We start from the raw sequence: 15,448 nt of genomic DNA, 5'->3' as shown, positions 1-15,448 counted from the left end.
CAGGAAGAATCCCAAATGCTGCAGTTTCTATTCATGTTATTACAGGCTTTTGATTTCTCTTTGTAGAATATGTCATGTTTATGAGGCAGCATCAGATTTTGTTTGCACATTGCTAGCTTGCTCTCGCCGAGCAGATAAAAAATATTCACCCCTGGTTGTTATGCTTGGCCAATTGTTATAACTCGTGGTGACCTGTTAGTTTTAAAAGGAGCGCTGTGTCCATCTTAGCATTCATATTTCACGAACTTCAGCTTGTCTACTCCTTACAGGGCAAGAGGGGCGCTAATCGTGCTTGTTCAGCGGCTGGCAGCGATGCTCTCTCTTTCTAGAGCTGCGGTTAAGCGCGGTAGTTCGTAGAGACGCAACGCAGCTGCTGTGGCAGTTGAGAGGGACTCAGAAATTTCTTGTTTCCTCTCCCACACCGGCCGTTGATGCTTGAAGACCAAACCAGCTACCTGTTCCGGGGTGGTACGAATGTCCCCATGTCTGTCAGGTCGCCCATTCTGCATCCCTCCTCCGTCGTAATTCAGCTCAGCGCTGCGCTTAGGGGCTGACCCTAGCTCTGCTGGGCAAGGTTTTCCCCTACAGCATCTCAGCTCTTTCTGCGCTTTCTAGAGGCTGCAGAAATCTCCAGCTGGAGGCACATGTCGTCTTAGCCCTCCTTAGCAGGAGATTCATGGGTGACCCTTCCACGTGCTGAGGGATCAGGCCCAGCGCAGTTCGTGGAGAATGAAGCTCATCCTACTTCTTAATCCTTTTAATGCTTCTTTCTGAATATTTCAGCAGCTGCCTGGGATGGTTAGAAACCTGACGGTTAATGTTTATAAAGTATAATTAAATATTGATGGATTCAGCAGCATTGCCAAATCGTAAAGCTTCTTGTGAAACTCTTTTTTGCTTTCATTTTCTTTATGATCCCCCCCGCAAAATCACTGGGGCTTTCAAAAGAAGGGGAAAAAAGATAAAAGTAATTCAATTATATAGCATACCTGATGAATTGAGGGATTTATTACTAAGTAAATATGATCATGCAAAATCAAAAATGGTCCAGGGATATAATTAAGTTACTCTGGAGTCAGTCAATCTCAGGAGACTTTCTTGACATTTAGGCTGCAAAACTAATCAAGATCAGCGCTGCATATAATGTGGGAAAACTATAAGCAGCCTGCAACTGCTTCTATTTTGGAAAGACGGAAAGCTTTCCAGCTAACCTTCATGTCTGAAGCATTTCAACCAGCATTTCCAGTTTTGGATATAGAATGGGACTTAATTTATCATAGCGTTTGAACATTTCTTGGTAGTTTTAGCTGGACCTTGTGACCCATAACAGGAAGTATTAGAACTGTAACTATATTTAATTTAACCTTGATCATCTTGCATCTGTTATAAAACTCACCAGTACTTTGGAATGACTCATTTTGAGGGGAAAAAAGGCAAAAAAAACCTTCTTTGCTTTGAATATATATAAAGAACCTCTTCTTCAGCCTCTGCCTCTTCCTTCCTCCCTCCCCAGGTCTCTCTCTTCCGCCTTTCTGTGCTAGCACAAACTTATGAATGACTTAAACTCTCCCAACTTTGCTTCTAGTGGTTTCTTAGATCTTCCTGAATCACTTTGGATTTCAAGCCTTTGGAAAAACTCTCCCATTTTTTCCATCTACTGACTTTTTTTTCCTCCCTGTCTGCTTATTCAGAAGGGAATCTAAAACTGTCCCAAAAGTTTGCTTTTGAAATCTCTCCCCTGACAGTCCTATGACGTCTCTGATGCCGAACAGCAGCTTGTTCTCTATCCTGGTTAAACCATCATGTAAATCATCTCAGGGTGACCAGGGAAAACCCTAGGTCTTCCTAAATATCCTACAGTGCCTGCTGAGAGCAGTGTGTGTCCTCTGATCTCTGGATACTGCCAGCAATCACCGAGAAAGCAGTGTATAAAAGCACATGAAGCGGAATAGGAGGGATGTGTGAATTTTATGTAAAATTAGTCCAGAAATCCTCAGAACTGTTGAAGTGCGCAGGCAAAACAACGAAATCTAACAGCTATAAAAATTTCTTTTCCTGCTTCCCAATGGAGAGAGCTTTAATTGGGTGAACTCAATATTGAACAGTCGACGTTAACTATGCACATAATTATGGGTAGCACCAAAGACGGGCATTACTGTGAGATAAACCGTGTGCTATAGGTGAAAATTTAGAGCCCTGGAAACAGAAAGGGAACATAAGAGATATACGTCTTTATAGGTAGGGCCTTTTCTGCACTTGCATCTATACAACGAAGGTGATAATCGCGCTCCCAGAGCTGCGGTATTGGCGGGAGCTGGAATTTATATTGCTGTTGCGGCTCCACGCTTCCTTGAGTTGTGCACTGTCATACACCTGCGCGCTTCGAACGCTGACCAAAATGAGCCTCTGCCCCAGCGAGACTTCACAGTGTGGGTATCTGGCAAAAAATTAATTAATATTTGTAAAGTGAGCTGAAATCGCTGGATGGGAGGAGCTACAGAAATATTATTAAGCATTCATCTAAATGCATATAGCTAAATGCCGTACTTGCTATGAGTTACGGATTGCTGCGTTTCTAAAGACAACGGCTGTTTTTTGCTGTTACTCTGAGCTCCCAAATCCAGCAGAACACACTGATGCCCTGGTGAGCCTGGAGTAGAAGCTAGAAATTTTAAAAGGATGGAAAAACCTACACCCAGCGTTTGAGGTGCACAGAAAAAAAATCATCAACATTTGAACATACATGATTTGAACTCTGTTAGAGAGTCCTCAAGAAAAGAAAAAATTGAAGAGGCCTTCTGAATGAAAGGACAACATTCAAAATCGTCTTAAAATTAGTGTATTGGGGAATTTATTCTGCAGAAGATTCATATTCTGCAGATACCCTTGGTTTACAGTAAGCTTCCAAGCTGTTGATAAATTTACTAGAAGTTGGTGGTTGAGAAGTATTGAATACTGACTTTGTATAGTTTTTCAGCAGGGCTTTTTTTTCCTAGCCTGTCTCAAATTCCTTCTTTATTCACAGCAGTGGGAATTTACTTGTTACAGATTTGCTAATATCTGAAAAGGAAAAAAGTAAGTTTGAAATTTTCATGGCAGCAGATTTATTTTTTAATTAATTTCACATCAAGTCTTTTTCCTTCAAAAGGAGAAAAGGAAAACAGTTTCAGGATGAATTCAATTTAAGCAAATAACACCAAATTCAGAGCAAGGAACTATTTGTGCCGATGGTATTCAGGATGGATAAATCTGTATGACTTCCTATATAGAGTTAGTTGTCTTATTGTCCACTTTGATTATTTTAAGCATAACTCTTCCACTGTGTTACCTTTGAAGAGCGGAGGTAGATCCATGGCATTTCATGAAGTTTGAGGGAAGACCTTGCGCCTGCTCTCGGTGTGCTTGTTCCCTGGACAGGGATGCTGACCTTGCCATTACAGTGCCTGTATTTATCCTGCCATGATTTTACTATGGAATTTGACTCACTAGAGAGTTGAAAGGAAGTTTAACCAAGATGACTCCTGGAATTGAGCCAGGCTGCCTCTGTGCCTTTTGCCCTCATCCCATTGATAAAGATCCATTTTGAATGTAATTGGTATTTCTCTTGAAAGTACACCAGGAAGGAGAAAATAAATCACAGTTCTACTTTGTGGGAACTTGTAATGCCAACAGAGGTTAAAAATCCACATGTGATCTGTGGGGTATGCAGAAGGCATGAACATACCCATCTTTCTGATCTACACTTTAATCTACTGACTACACTTTAATACAGCTTCTCCTTTCTGTTTTCACCCTGTATGTCTACAGTGTTGCAGCTGAAATCAGTGGAAATATCTGGGGTAAAACTGGTATGAGTGGGATCCGTCAGATCCTTGACTGTTTATTGGATTTATTGTTTTAAAAAGCCACTTTGGCAAGAAGTCAAGAAGGCATTAGCAGTCCGTGTTCCGTGCGTTTCAGTATGATGCAGGCCTTTGAATGCTTTTATGCATGCAAGTCTCTGAGATAATTAGGACTTCCTCTACCCCAGAAATATCGTGCTTCGTGTCAGTTCTCTCCCTGTTTTTTCGCAGTCTCTTGGGTAAATGTGAAGCGATAAGAGGCAATCCCTGAGAGGTAAGGGAGCCTGGTGAGGCAGGTGTGCTCGGTAAAATGCACCGAGTGCGTGACTGAACCTTGCATTTCTCATCTCAACCAGCTGCTGATGGCAGCAACACCCTGCGGAGGGGCCCAGCTCAGGAAGAGACTTGAAACAAGTCCTGAAATTTTGCCTCATTTTGATGAGTTTCCACAGTTTCTGCAGCACAGAGTGGCAGTCGCCTGCCACTCGTGTCTTTGACGAGTTCCAGTTATTGTCCTTACGTGATGCATGCTGTGATTTGTCTTGATTTTCTGCAACAGGATGAGGAGGAGATGGAAGAAGCTACGAATCAAAAGCTTGCTCTGCAAAAGGCCAAGGAAGTAGCAGAAGTCAGCCCCATGTCTGCAGCTAACATTTCCATAGCCGCGTAAGCATTATATTTTATTATTTGGGAACTTTTGTTTCTGTTTTTCAGTGTTGGCATATGTCTGTTCAGCTGCAGCATCCCGTAGTACTCTGTGAGCCCTTTTATACCGTCTCTGTTACTGACTGGGCTTTAGGTTGACAAATACTCTGATCACTTAACCATGTATTTAATTAAGTCCTTTTTTTTAGTTTGTTTTCGTTTGTAATGTCTCATCTTTTGCCTTGCTATGAATAACTGTATTTTAGAAGGATTTTTTTGAGGTGTCCTAGGATAGATTTCACCAGGTGAAGTGTCAACATTTCACTTTGGATTTTTAATTTTGAGAGGTATGTGTGCGTATAACATATTGACTAATGTTTAATAATCTCTGCTTAGAGAATTTAAGCATAAAGGCATCCTCCTAAACGTCAGACTGAAAAAATGGCTTGGATGTTCTTTCTTTGCTCTCTGAAAGTGTATTGGGATGAAAAACATTGTGTATGTGAACAGTCACTGGTTTGCACTTAGAAACATCAATTTGCATTTTCAATGCATGGATATGGACATGTGCGTAGATTCTGTGATACCATTTTGGAAGAATCCCTCAAAAATATTCCTTTGGTGCCCATTTTTTCATCTAAACTGATGTGAAGCATTTATATGTAGGTAGAAATACTTGTCCAGATATTGCTGAGGTCAGTGCAAGTCCTGCCCGTGTGGGATTATGGGTCCTGTGTTTGAGATGTGCCCACCTTGGATTGATTTATTGATAAACGTTCTTTGGAAGGTTCATATAGCTTTTTAGGAGTTTTAGCACAAGGATTACTGGCATTAAAAAATTTAGTCCTGCATTTTGCTGAGAGCTACTGGTATTTTGCAACAGCCTCTAGTAGGGAAGACCCCAGGGGCTGGGGAAGAAGCAGCCTAGAAAAGGAAGCTTGCTTGCTCTGTTTTACTCCAAACTATCTGGAATGCTGCAAGATCCCTGTTTGGTCCTTCAGTGTGAATCAATCTCATGAGACCTTCGTTAGTGGGACTTTAATAAAACATCATCAAAGACAATGGGCCAAATGGAGCCGGTTCATTATACGTGGAGGAAAAAGAATAATAATAATTTGACAGCTATTTTATTATTTTACCATTGTATTTTGCAATTATTGCTTTAATCAGCTCCTATTTATGCCATGTCCGTTTGCTGGTTTTAAATACAATCCTTTTCTTGCAAGGATTTCCTATCCAGTCTCAAAAAGAACTCGTATGAGGATATTTGCTCTTTTTCTTTGATGAATTTCCTGGTATTGTTATTTTAAAATGCAAGATAATGATGCTTAGTTTCTTCTTCTTTTTTAATGAAAATATAGTGCATATGAGGATTGCTTAGAAATCAGAAAATCCACTTTAAAAGAGCCAAGGCTTCACACCACACTGTTAGTAACTAAAAAGAACCTTATTCCATGATTTCTCGCCAGGCTTTCACCTGGTTTTCAATATCGCAGGTCCAGTTTTATAAGCACATTTGAAAGTGAGTGCAAAATTGTGGATTTCTTCTTATTGCGCCTCAAATTGTGTCTGCCCAGATCCTTACCTGCCTCATTTGTACAGACAGGTAATTAGGCTTACAAATGAATCCATTTGAAAGCGCAGTCAATTGCTTCCACATTTACTCACAGTGGCAACATTGTGTGTGCAATATGGGAGGCCGTAATTTAACTACTGCCACATTACCTCTAGTTGGCTCCGCTTTGTGGCATCGGAGATGCTTTCAAGGGCGCTGGCAAGGCCCGGAGGGGGCATTAGCTTGGAAGAAAATGCAAAAGGTCAGTAGGTTGGTGACCAAATGGATAATGACATGAAGGGGAAGGCAGGGAAGAAGTTAGGTGTTTTGAGAGGGATAAATAGATGCATGGATGGATTGCTGGCTGATGATCCGAAATATATTTAATGAACGGGTGCCAAAGTGATTTGTTTAATATATAGATTTGTCCATAATGAGAATTAGCAGCTACAGTTTTTAGGTTTGCGGCACTTATCCCTTAGCTATACTGGTACAATAAGGCTGATGATGGGGACATCAAAAAGGCAAGTGCCTGCAGAGTTTGGGCACCCCTAGGTGGGTGGTGAGCAAGGATAGTGAAAAACTTGGACTAAGCTACCTAGGTGCTGCTGCAAATCCTTTTGGGGATCTACTCCATTGGTTTATATTTTTGTCTTAAGAAATAATATTTTTTTTTTGCTTTGTGATTAAATTTTATTTTCAAAATGTGCAAAAACTAATTCTGACCACAACATCTATGACACGTCAATGTTGTGAAAACATCGCATTTTTTTGCCTTGTGTCAATCAAAATCAGTCTTTCAAGGGTCAGGAGGAAGCCGCAGGCACCATGACTTGCATTTTCTCGGTAATGATGTTCATGTTCCCAGGATGTTTGTCCACCTCTTGCAGAGGTGATGAAGCCGTCAGGGGGCTGGTTTGGTGAAAAGTCGTAGCAGTAGTTGTTCTGTTTGAAGAGTGAGATGCTGCGCTTGCTGTTTTGCTTCTTTTCCTTGTTATATATCAAGGACTGAGAGAATTTATCTTCCTCTAATCCTGCTTTCAGCTTGGTTCAGTCCATCTCATACTCTGTAGCGTGTCTGCTTCTCCACCTCTGTCATTTTTCCTGCGTGCATGCAGTGTGCACTCTTGGTTTGTATGTGCCTGCACCTCCAGTTTGTCTTTGGAGGTTCTTTCGCTCTTCTGTGGCGTTTGAGCCTCTATTCACAGCTGAGCTCCAGGAAACGTTCAATTTATTGCATCAATTGCAAAATGCAGTTTCCTAGGCTTAAAAACTGATTGATGACTTAGTGTGTCAGCCCGCTTGGACGGCATGAAGTGATACCTTCACATTTACACGTGCAATAGGCTGCTACGTGAGCCAAGAATTGTTTGGTGGTGAAATGCTACTGTGACATGGAGATCTGTTTTAATAATGTATTGATTATTACAACGGAGTCAAGGTATCATATATCTTGTAGCTGACTCAAAGTGCTTTATTATAATAATCTACCTGCACTCAGTTTGTAGCTTCCGCTTCATCAGTCTCCCAGGACTTCTGTGGTTTGTCTTCTGCTCCACCGAAGGCACTTGCACAAATGGATTGGTCTGACCACAGTTTGCTTTTTCACCTGGTGAACTCTATCCTGAATGGGCCTTTCTGTTTTGTGATTTTCAGGGTTAAAAGCTAGGATGCCATGGTTGCAGTGTTTGGTTTAAAACAAAATATTTGTTTAACATATGTTACTGCGTTTTAATTTTAGCCCATTGTTTCATTCTTATTTTTGTGATTTTTGTTTTCTGTTTAGCATTTTCCTTGCTTTGTTGTTTCTGGAGGTGAGTTTCTGGGTTTGTTCAGTTTGCCCAGCGTTGTCTTTCAGACCCTCTGTTTCGTACAACATTTTAACCTCTCAGCCTCTTGAACTGAGCGACTGCACTGAGCGAGGGGTCTTCAGAGCAAACCATTGGTGCAGCTTCCTTGGTGGTGCGAATGGAGGAGGTGGCAAATGGGGCAATTGCTTGCTCTCCCTGCAGAGAGTGCAGCTCGGTCAATGAATGTGCAAGGCCCTCGCCGGACGGGTACCGGTGAGGCAGACAGCACTCAGGTTTATTTTTGTGGGCAGCACAAAGACCCTATTTTAAAACAGTTTTATTTGCTGTGAATGAACTTTGCCTCTTGACAAATCCAAAGGCCAAACTCCCTGCATTTGAAATCCTCGCCCACCTCTTCTATTCCAGCCAGAGATGCACCAATGTCACGTACAAAAGGGGCTGCACTAAGCGCACACACAGCACAGGCACCGCACGGTCCAGCAGGCCAGCTGGGGAGTCCGCAAGCTGCGGCTGTTCAGGGCATCGAGAGCCCGGCACACGCACCTTCCCCACCAGTGCTCAGAGGCTACTGATGCAGGACATGTGGTTAAAATAACCTTTGTATTTGTTTATTCCTGTGTATTTTCCAATGGCCTGTCTTCAGCTTTTCTTAGGAAGAGTCTTAAAATAGCAATTACAGCAGCAGTCAAATGCTAAATTTGTAGGAACCTGGTAAGTAGTTACGCCTGAGTCAGGCTGAGTGAAACTTCTTGTATTTTGTTGCTTTTGAGGTTTTCCGATTCTACGTGGTAATAGGTTATAGTTGTAGCTGGACCAAAGAAATGATTTAAACATAGGTATAAAGTATGAGTTCTGGATGGGAGAAGGTATTCCAGATGTGATGGCTGTGGCAGAGACAGTTCATGCAATGTGTGCACCAGAGCTAAACACTGTTACAGGATTGACCACTTTCATCTTTTTAAAGTTACACATGATCTTCCAACCTCTAAAGACCTCTGCCTCTCTCCAGGCCCTGACTGGTTTCTGCTGGTCCCTCACACGGTTGTTCAAAGCAATTTACATTTTAATTGAATGCCCACAGGTAGATGCAGCCTGTTAACACAAGTTGACTACTCATTAGAAAAATGCCAAGAGCAGATATAGGTAGCACATCATTTCATAATGACATCTCAGAGGTGGCTGTCCCTTTTGTACAGGTTTGGGGGTGAAGGGTGGGAGTTGCTCTGTCTCTCCAGGACTTTATCCATCTCAGAGGTTCCATATTTTCCTTTTGTCTTGGGAATACCATGGTCTGTTTTAAAATCCCTGTTGGGCTGTCGATACCCAACAGGACCCAGCAAGAAGTATGCCTGAACACCTAGCACATAAAGTACCGTGTTCGATGATGTAGACTAGAAGAGGTGTTCTTTTTATCTTGCTGGCTTGTGACTTCTTCCCTTTCTTTTTTCCCCTCAAGTGTGTTGATGTGTGAGGTACTGTGATTCTTCCTGTTAGCTTACCTTTTTGCCCTTGCTATTGGTGTAATGGTGACTCAAACAGCTACACAGAAAGACAGTCTCTTGTTCTCTCTCTCTGATGGTAAGTAGCATCAAGCAAAGCTCAAATACTTCCGTCATTTTGATTTGGAAAAGGAGGCTGTCTTTGCTTCCTGGCTTTACGATCTGCAGTTCCAGTGTGAATTTAGTTGGGTACAGTTTCACAAAAGGGGACTCCAGCAATGAGAACAAAGAAATGAACCCGGAGTGCTGCAGAACTTGCACAATGTTGTTTGGCCAACTTGCAAGGATGATATTTAGCAGGATCACAGTGTGGCCTCCATCTTGCACTGCACCCAGTGAGGCAATCGTAAATGCAAAGGATCATTTAAGTCTTCTGCCAAGGGAAGTTGAGGTCTGCTTTCAGCAATTAAAAGCAAAATTTCACCAGGTATCATTGCAAAATATTGATTCTGAATCTCAGGTAAATTAAGCCAACCCTGTACATTTTCCTCCATCATGAGTTTTATACCTGGTTTGCCCAAGTATTTTCATACCTATGCTTAAGGCATTTGTGCAGTCATCAGATTCTTCTCTTCAGTTCTAGTTGACAGCCTGGGGGTTCTAGCGAAGGAGTAAAGGGGTCCCCAGCCCGAGCAACCTGGAAGCAATAATTTCACTGGCAAACAAGCAGAGCATGCCAACCCCCCACAGACTCCACATTGACTCCCATTTCATTTGGCATAGTACAAATGTAAAATGCTGAAGTTTAGGCAGAATACTTTACCTGACTGTTCAGCAGATTATTTGCTCAAGCAAAGCTTTTGAAAATGCCTTTCATAATTTCTCAAATATATGCTCTAGGTATCTTGACTTCCAGATGGTCATGTTATATACTTCACCTGAGCCAACATTTCTCTTCAGGTTATTTTTGTTAATTTTAGTGAAATATATATTCAAAACTCATATACAAAGAAAACTTATATATCCAAAGAACATTAGATATTAACTGGACCTTCTGGTTTGATAGCATTGATTGCTAATGGATGAAAACTGTCATGAAAGCTGAGGAAGTAAATATATATATATATATATATATGTATGTATATGTATGTATATGCTTAAACTGAAAAGGCAAATTCAGGACATGAAGGGATTTAATTTTCAGTCTTCTGGGAGGGTTCTGCAAATGATGTAGACTTAAAAAATTATTGTTTATAGCTGTGAAAAAATTAGCACCTCAAGCCAAGATCTATCAAGATATTTAGAATCCTAGTTTTCTGTAGATTCCCTGCCAAAGGAAAAATAAACTCTTTTTTCGGTTTAATTCAACTCCTTCTGTATTTAGAACCCCCCACATATAATGGCATTTGTACAAACATGCACTGAATGGAGGAGAATCTACAAAATTACGTGTGGATGGAAACAAGCTCCTTTAAATAAAGTGTAATCCCTTGCCTGAGCTGCAGACCTATGGTTTTTAGCCATGGTGAGCCATACACAGATGGACTGAATTAAGACACATCCCTGAGCCCAGGCAGAAGCGAGAGGTAGGTGCCTCTGAGGGGTGAACCTGAGACAGAGACCAAGCAGGGGGCAACATGGGAGCAGCTGTTGGGGCTCAGGTGGATCCTGGTTCTCTGGAAATGGCCCAGATCCTTCCAACAGCCCCCACACAAAGGCTTCTTCCTCGCATGTCCCGGAGCCTGAGTGGGAATTAGCAGTCTTGCATCCTTCTCCCACTTTCAAATATGATTTGCAGCACAGCTGTAAAAGCAAACAGCAACTGTTTCTACAAAGACCTCTACCCCGAGGTCTTAAGATGGCTTCTGCCCAGGACTTTCATTGTGTGAGTATGGCACATGGAGGCATAAAGTCTTAATATCATCTTGTGATTTTTGGTTCGCCTTTTAATTTTTTCCCTTTTGGTTCCATTTTGATTCTTTGGTTGTCTTCCTGTTAACTAGAAGGTGGTGTGTCTGTGGCTTCCACACTTTCTGAAGCTTGCCTGGTCTTCTCCCGAGATGCACGCTGCAGTCTGCATTCGATAGGACACAGCCTGTATGAGTCTCCTCCCGATGTCTTTTATGGTTTCTCTTCTCTTCTTTTTTTTTTCCTCACTTTTTGTTTTCTTTGTTTTTTTTGTTTTTGCATGTGCAGTTTTGTAAAGCAAACTCGAGGTACTGTATCTCGCAGCTCGTCAGTCTCCAGCGTAAATTCACCGTGAGTTGCTCTCTGTTACGATATTCAGTAAATGGATTTATGATATCTATCTCTACATTTATAAACCTCCCTTCTTTCCATTCCCCTGGTACCTTCACTCCTCCTTGTTTTTTCCAAAAATCATTCCCATCATTGTGGAAAGCCTCCAGACCAACATACGGTGGAAGGACTGGAAGGTGTGCAACATTGCCATATAATGCTTGTGATTTGATCGTGAGCAACTCTGTAGTGTTTTGTACATTGACTGTGATATTTTCCCCCCTTCCTTTCTTTGTTTTTCTTTCTCTTGTCCTTCCCCCCAACTATTTTCTTTTGTTCCTTCTTAATTATTTTTCCTTTTCTCCCTTTTGCCCTCATTTGATGGTTCGTCTTGTTCTCGCTAGTATTTTTGTTCTTTGTGTTTATTGTGCACTGGGCTAACGGCTTTGATGTTCCACCAGTGTTTGCACTTATGGTTCAATAGGAGAACGGGGCCCACCATGAGTGCGCTCTTTAAATGGAAGCTGGAGGAGGACTTTAAAAGGATCTAACTTTTGGAAACGGGGCCCAAGGAGACAAAATTTGGAAACTCTCTATAAATATCCTCGGGAAATTTATACTCAGGAGAGCACTGGTTGTGCTTGTGCTCTCTAAACATCCTGAGCTAGAGCTTAAAGCTACAGATATCACTGTGAAAATGAGGCACTCGGCAAGCTCCTATGTATCCTTGGTTCAGCGAACACGGTGGTATACCTTCCACTCACATTGCACACTTTCCAACAAACAAATCTTGCTGGCTTTGCTGTGAATCACGGGTGTGATTTGACACCAATGCAGGTTTGTAGAAAATACCATTGTTCCCTGCCAACTAATACAACAAAACTTGTCATCAACTTGTCATCAACCCATCTTAGCGTCTTTGCTTTGAGTTTATGCTTTTACCACTTGACGTTATCTTTCTTCTTTAATGCTTTTGGAGAGACAAGTAAGTGCAATTCAAACACGCGTGGGTTTGTCCTTATGCGCACTGTAGCAGGATTCAGTGTACAAAGGCATGGAGAAGCAAACGAGGCTTTCCACCAGCTTCCTGCCGTCTTCCTTGCTCCCCGGGTCCCTGAGTGTTTTGGGGGTTCTTGGCCTTGCTGGATCCTGCATTAAGAATATTTTATTAGGATATGTGGATTTAGCTTCTGTGACCAAAACTGAACTTTTGCAGCTGGCCAAAGCAGATGCAACATGTCTGTGTGAGGTGTTCTGGTGGGACAGCTATGCCAGTCTGAGATCTCATTTCTTAGCCCCTGACTGCCAGGATTAGGCCAGTGAAAATTCAGGGCGTAGCCTGGACCGAGGCTGCTGGGCACGTTTGCTGCAGCGAGTTTGCCCTGCTCCTCCCTCGGCAGGTGGAGGAGGAGGTCTGCTCAGGGCAGCGTGGGAGGAACACGGGATGGAGGGGAGGTGCTGCTGACCCGGCTTCTCTCCCAGGGCCTGGCTTCCTTCCAGCAGAAGTTAAAGTTGCACCAAACTAACCTGAGGCAGCGTTTGCACAAACCAAGCCTGAAAGAATCAAGAATTTGGCCCCTTTTCCAATCTTCCAGAGACAGAGCTGCCTTTTAAAAAGCTAAATTCAAATCACAGGTACCGAAATCCCCTTGGAAGGAGGATTTGCCTGCGTCTAGAGGCGTTTGCCATCGAGGTCTGTTGCTATCTCCCCACCAGTATTAGAGCCAGTGTCTCAGAAGGGCTCCTTTATTGATATAACTCATCTCCATTCCATGAACACAGTAATTTGTACTGCAAAAAACTGTAACTTTGCCTATGTTAGGGTGTTTCTCAGTATATCTGTGCTGGTAAGAGACATTTCTTTTCCCATGTTTTTCTGTCCCAGCCATACTAGCGAATCACTACAGATTAAAACTCATTACTCTGTACCTGAAACCACTTTACATCTCTTCAGTCATGTGGAGAGACCTTGATACAGATGCGAATATACTTCACACCCTCTTTAACATCTCTATGCACTGCCTGGGAAGTAATTTATCATCATCAGGTCCTTTCCCTGAAAAGGAGGACCATTTCCGACAGTTGAGCTGAGTGTGCATTTTCTTCTCCGTGGGTAGCCACAGAGCATTTCTTCAGCAAAATACCCTTGTTTTAGTTAAACAAATGACTGGACGCGGGAACAATGTTCTGTGTGTGAGAATTGCTATCGTAGGCCAGCAGAGCCCTGCTGAAGTGTGAAGACCTCTGAAGGTCTCCTTTATACAGTGTAAATGACATGGTTAGAAATGTACTTTTTTTATTTTACATTCAAATAGATAAATTGGAAAAACCCCTCTTTGGTACCTGCAGGTACTATGGACTCCCTTTCTCTGGGGGAATATTAGTATAGATTCATGATGCCGTTGTATCACTCTGTTTCTACCCACTGTGAAATCTGTTGCTGTAATTATACTGAATAGATAAATGATCTAATTTTTGTGTGAAGATAAAGGTTGAGCAACAGTCTGGTCATCTAAAAGAGCTTTTAAAAAGTGCAAAAAGACCCTATTCCTTTTTCTCCTTTAGGTTGCTTAAGCAGCATAAAATGCCGTATGCCTTTAATATCAGTAAGAACCAGGAGCTGCAAATCTATACTTTCTGAAAGAACAAGACTTATTCAGAAATCTTTTTAGATGCAGGAGGTTTTCTTCCATATTCTTCCTTTGATAACTTTTAAAGGGTTTTCTAATTTGATGAAAAACTATGGGCAAAAATACCTGAACCAGCTTCCAAAAAAAACCCCCCAAAACCCCCCAAGGTGAGTCACTTTCTGCTGTTAATTCCAAGCTTTTGTGCTATAACAAATTTATGATACAAGCACTGCAAGCAGTATGAAATCCATTTTTAACTCACTGAGAGGAGGTAATTAAGTGTATACAGATACGCTCTATTTCTTTAAGTAAATCAGTATTTATATAAAATACATACTGAAAATTGGCAACTAATTTATAGGCACATAGGTGATAACACACAGTTAAGCGAGTAATTATGTTGCGTTTTTCTAATATTCAGTATGTATTTTGAGATTTATTTTATTAACAGCCAGGCACCTTCAGTCATCCACGACATACAGTTACTTGGGAGGTTGGACTTTGATACCAGTCCTTGTTATATCGTAATGGGTGCTTGAATCCAAATCGATGCTTTTACTACTCACTTGAGTTTTTCTTTGTATTGCTGTTGTTTATTGTATGTTTGTAATAGGACCCAGAGGTATCAGCCACTGCATGGACATGAAAAATGGCATGTTCTTAAGGCATTTTCTAGAATGGTAAATAAAGCAAAAGCCGTTATTTCGCCAGCTGGGTTTTTTTCTTTTCTTTTTTTTTTTTCCCCAGAAATGCAGAGTGTCTGCACCTGCCACAGGCCTCAGACTTCAGTGCAGCCTGTGGCAAGAGCTGACGTATGAGCAAACACGCTGCATTTGGTAGCTCAGGGGTAGCATTACTCCTGACACAACTGCAGAAACACTAGTGATAGCCGTGCTTTGCAGTGGAGTTAAATGGTTGCGTCTTGCATGAGATGGAGAAGAGCAAAATTTCTTTTTGGTGGAGCAGCTCTTCCCCGCATCAACCATTACAGCGGGTCTCTGTTGCATCCACAAGCTGATAGCATGCAGAAGGGAAATGACAAGCTTATATATCTCCTATCAGGCCTAATTTGTCATTTGCCATCCAGGAACCCAAGTCATTCTTCATCCGTATCACTTGCTTCTGTATATATTCACACTCTGGCTCTTCTGCTTTATTTCCATCCTCATAGTGCAAAAAAGGGGCTGTGACTTCCTTCCCTGAGGTGTTTTCTCTTGGCTTTTATCAGAAGCTCAGAATTCACAGTGGGATTTTGGCCAAAACTGTGGCATTATTGCGTAATTGCCAG

General features: G+C 41.9%; 1 protein-coding gene across 1 annotated transcript in view; it reads left to right on the top strand.

Annotated features, from left to right (window-relative positions):
• The window catches only part of CACNA1B (calcium voltage-gated channel subunit alpha1 B), a 317,072-nt gene that overhangs the window by 207,369 nt on the left and 94,255 nt on the right, over positions 1-15,448 (top strand). Inside the window, exons 19-20 of the mRNA XM_067308827.1 lie at positions 4,402-4,508; positions 11,489-11,551. Coding sequence (XP_067164928.1) covers positions 4,402-4,508; positions 11,489-11,551 — 170 coding nt within the window. The remainder of the gene's footprint in view (positions 1-4,401; positions 4,509-11,488; positions 11,552-15,448) is intronic.

Source organism: Apteryx mantelli, chromosome 21 (genome assembly GCF_036417845.1).
Source record: "Apteryx mantelli isolate bAptMan1 chromosome 21, bAptMan1.hap1, whole genome shotgun sequence".
NCBI lineage: Eukaryota > Metazoa > Chordata > Aves > Apterygiformes > Apterygidae > Apteryx > Apteryx mantelli.
This window is presented reverse-complemented; position numbering and strand designations above follow the sequence as displayed.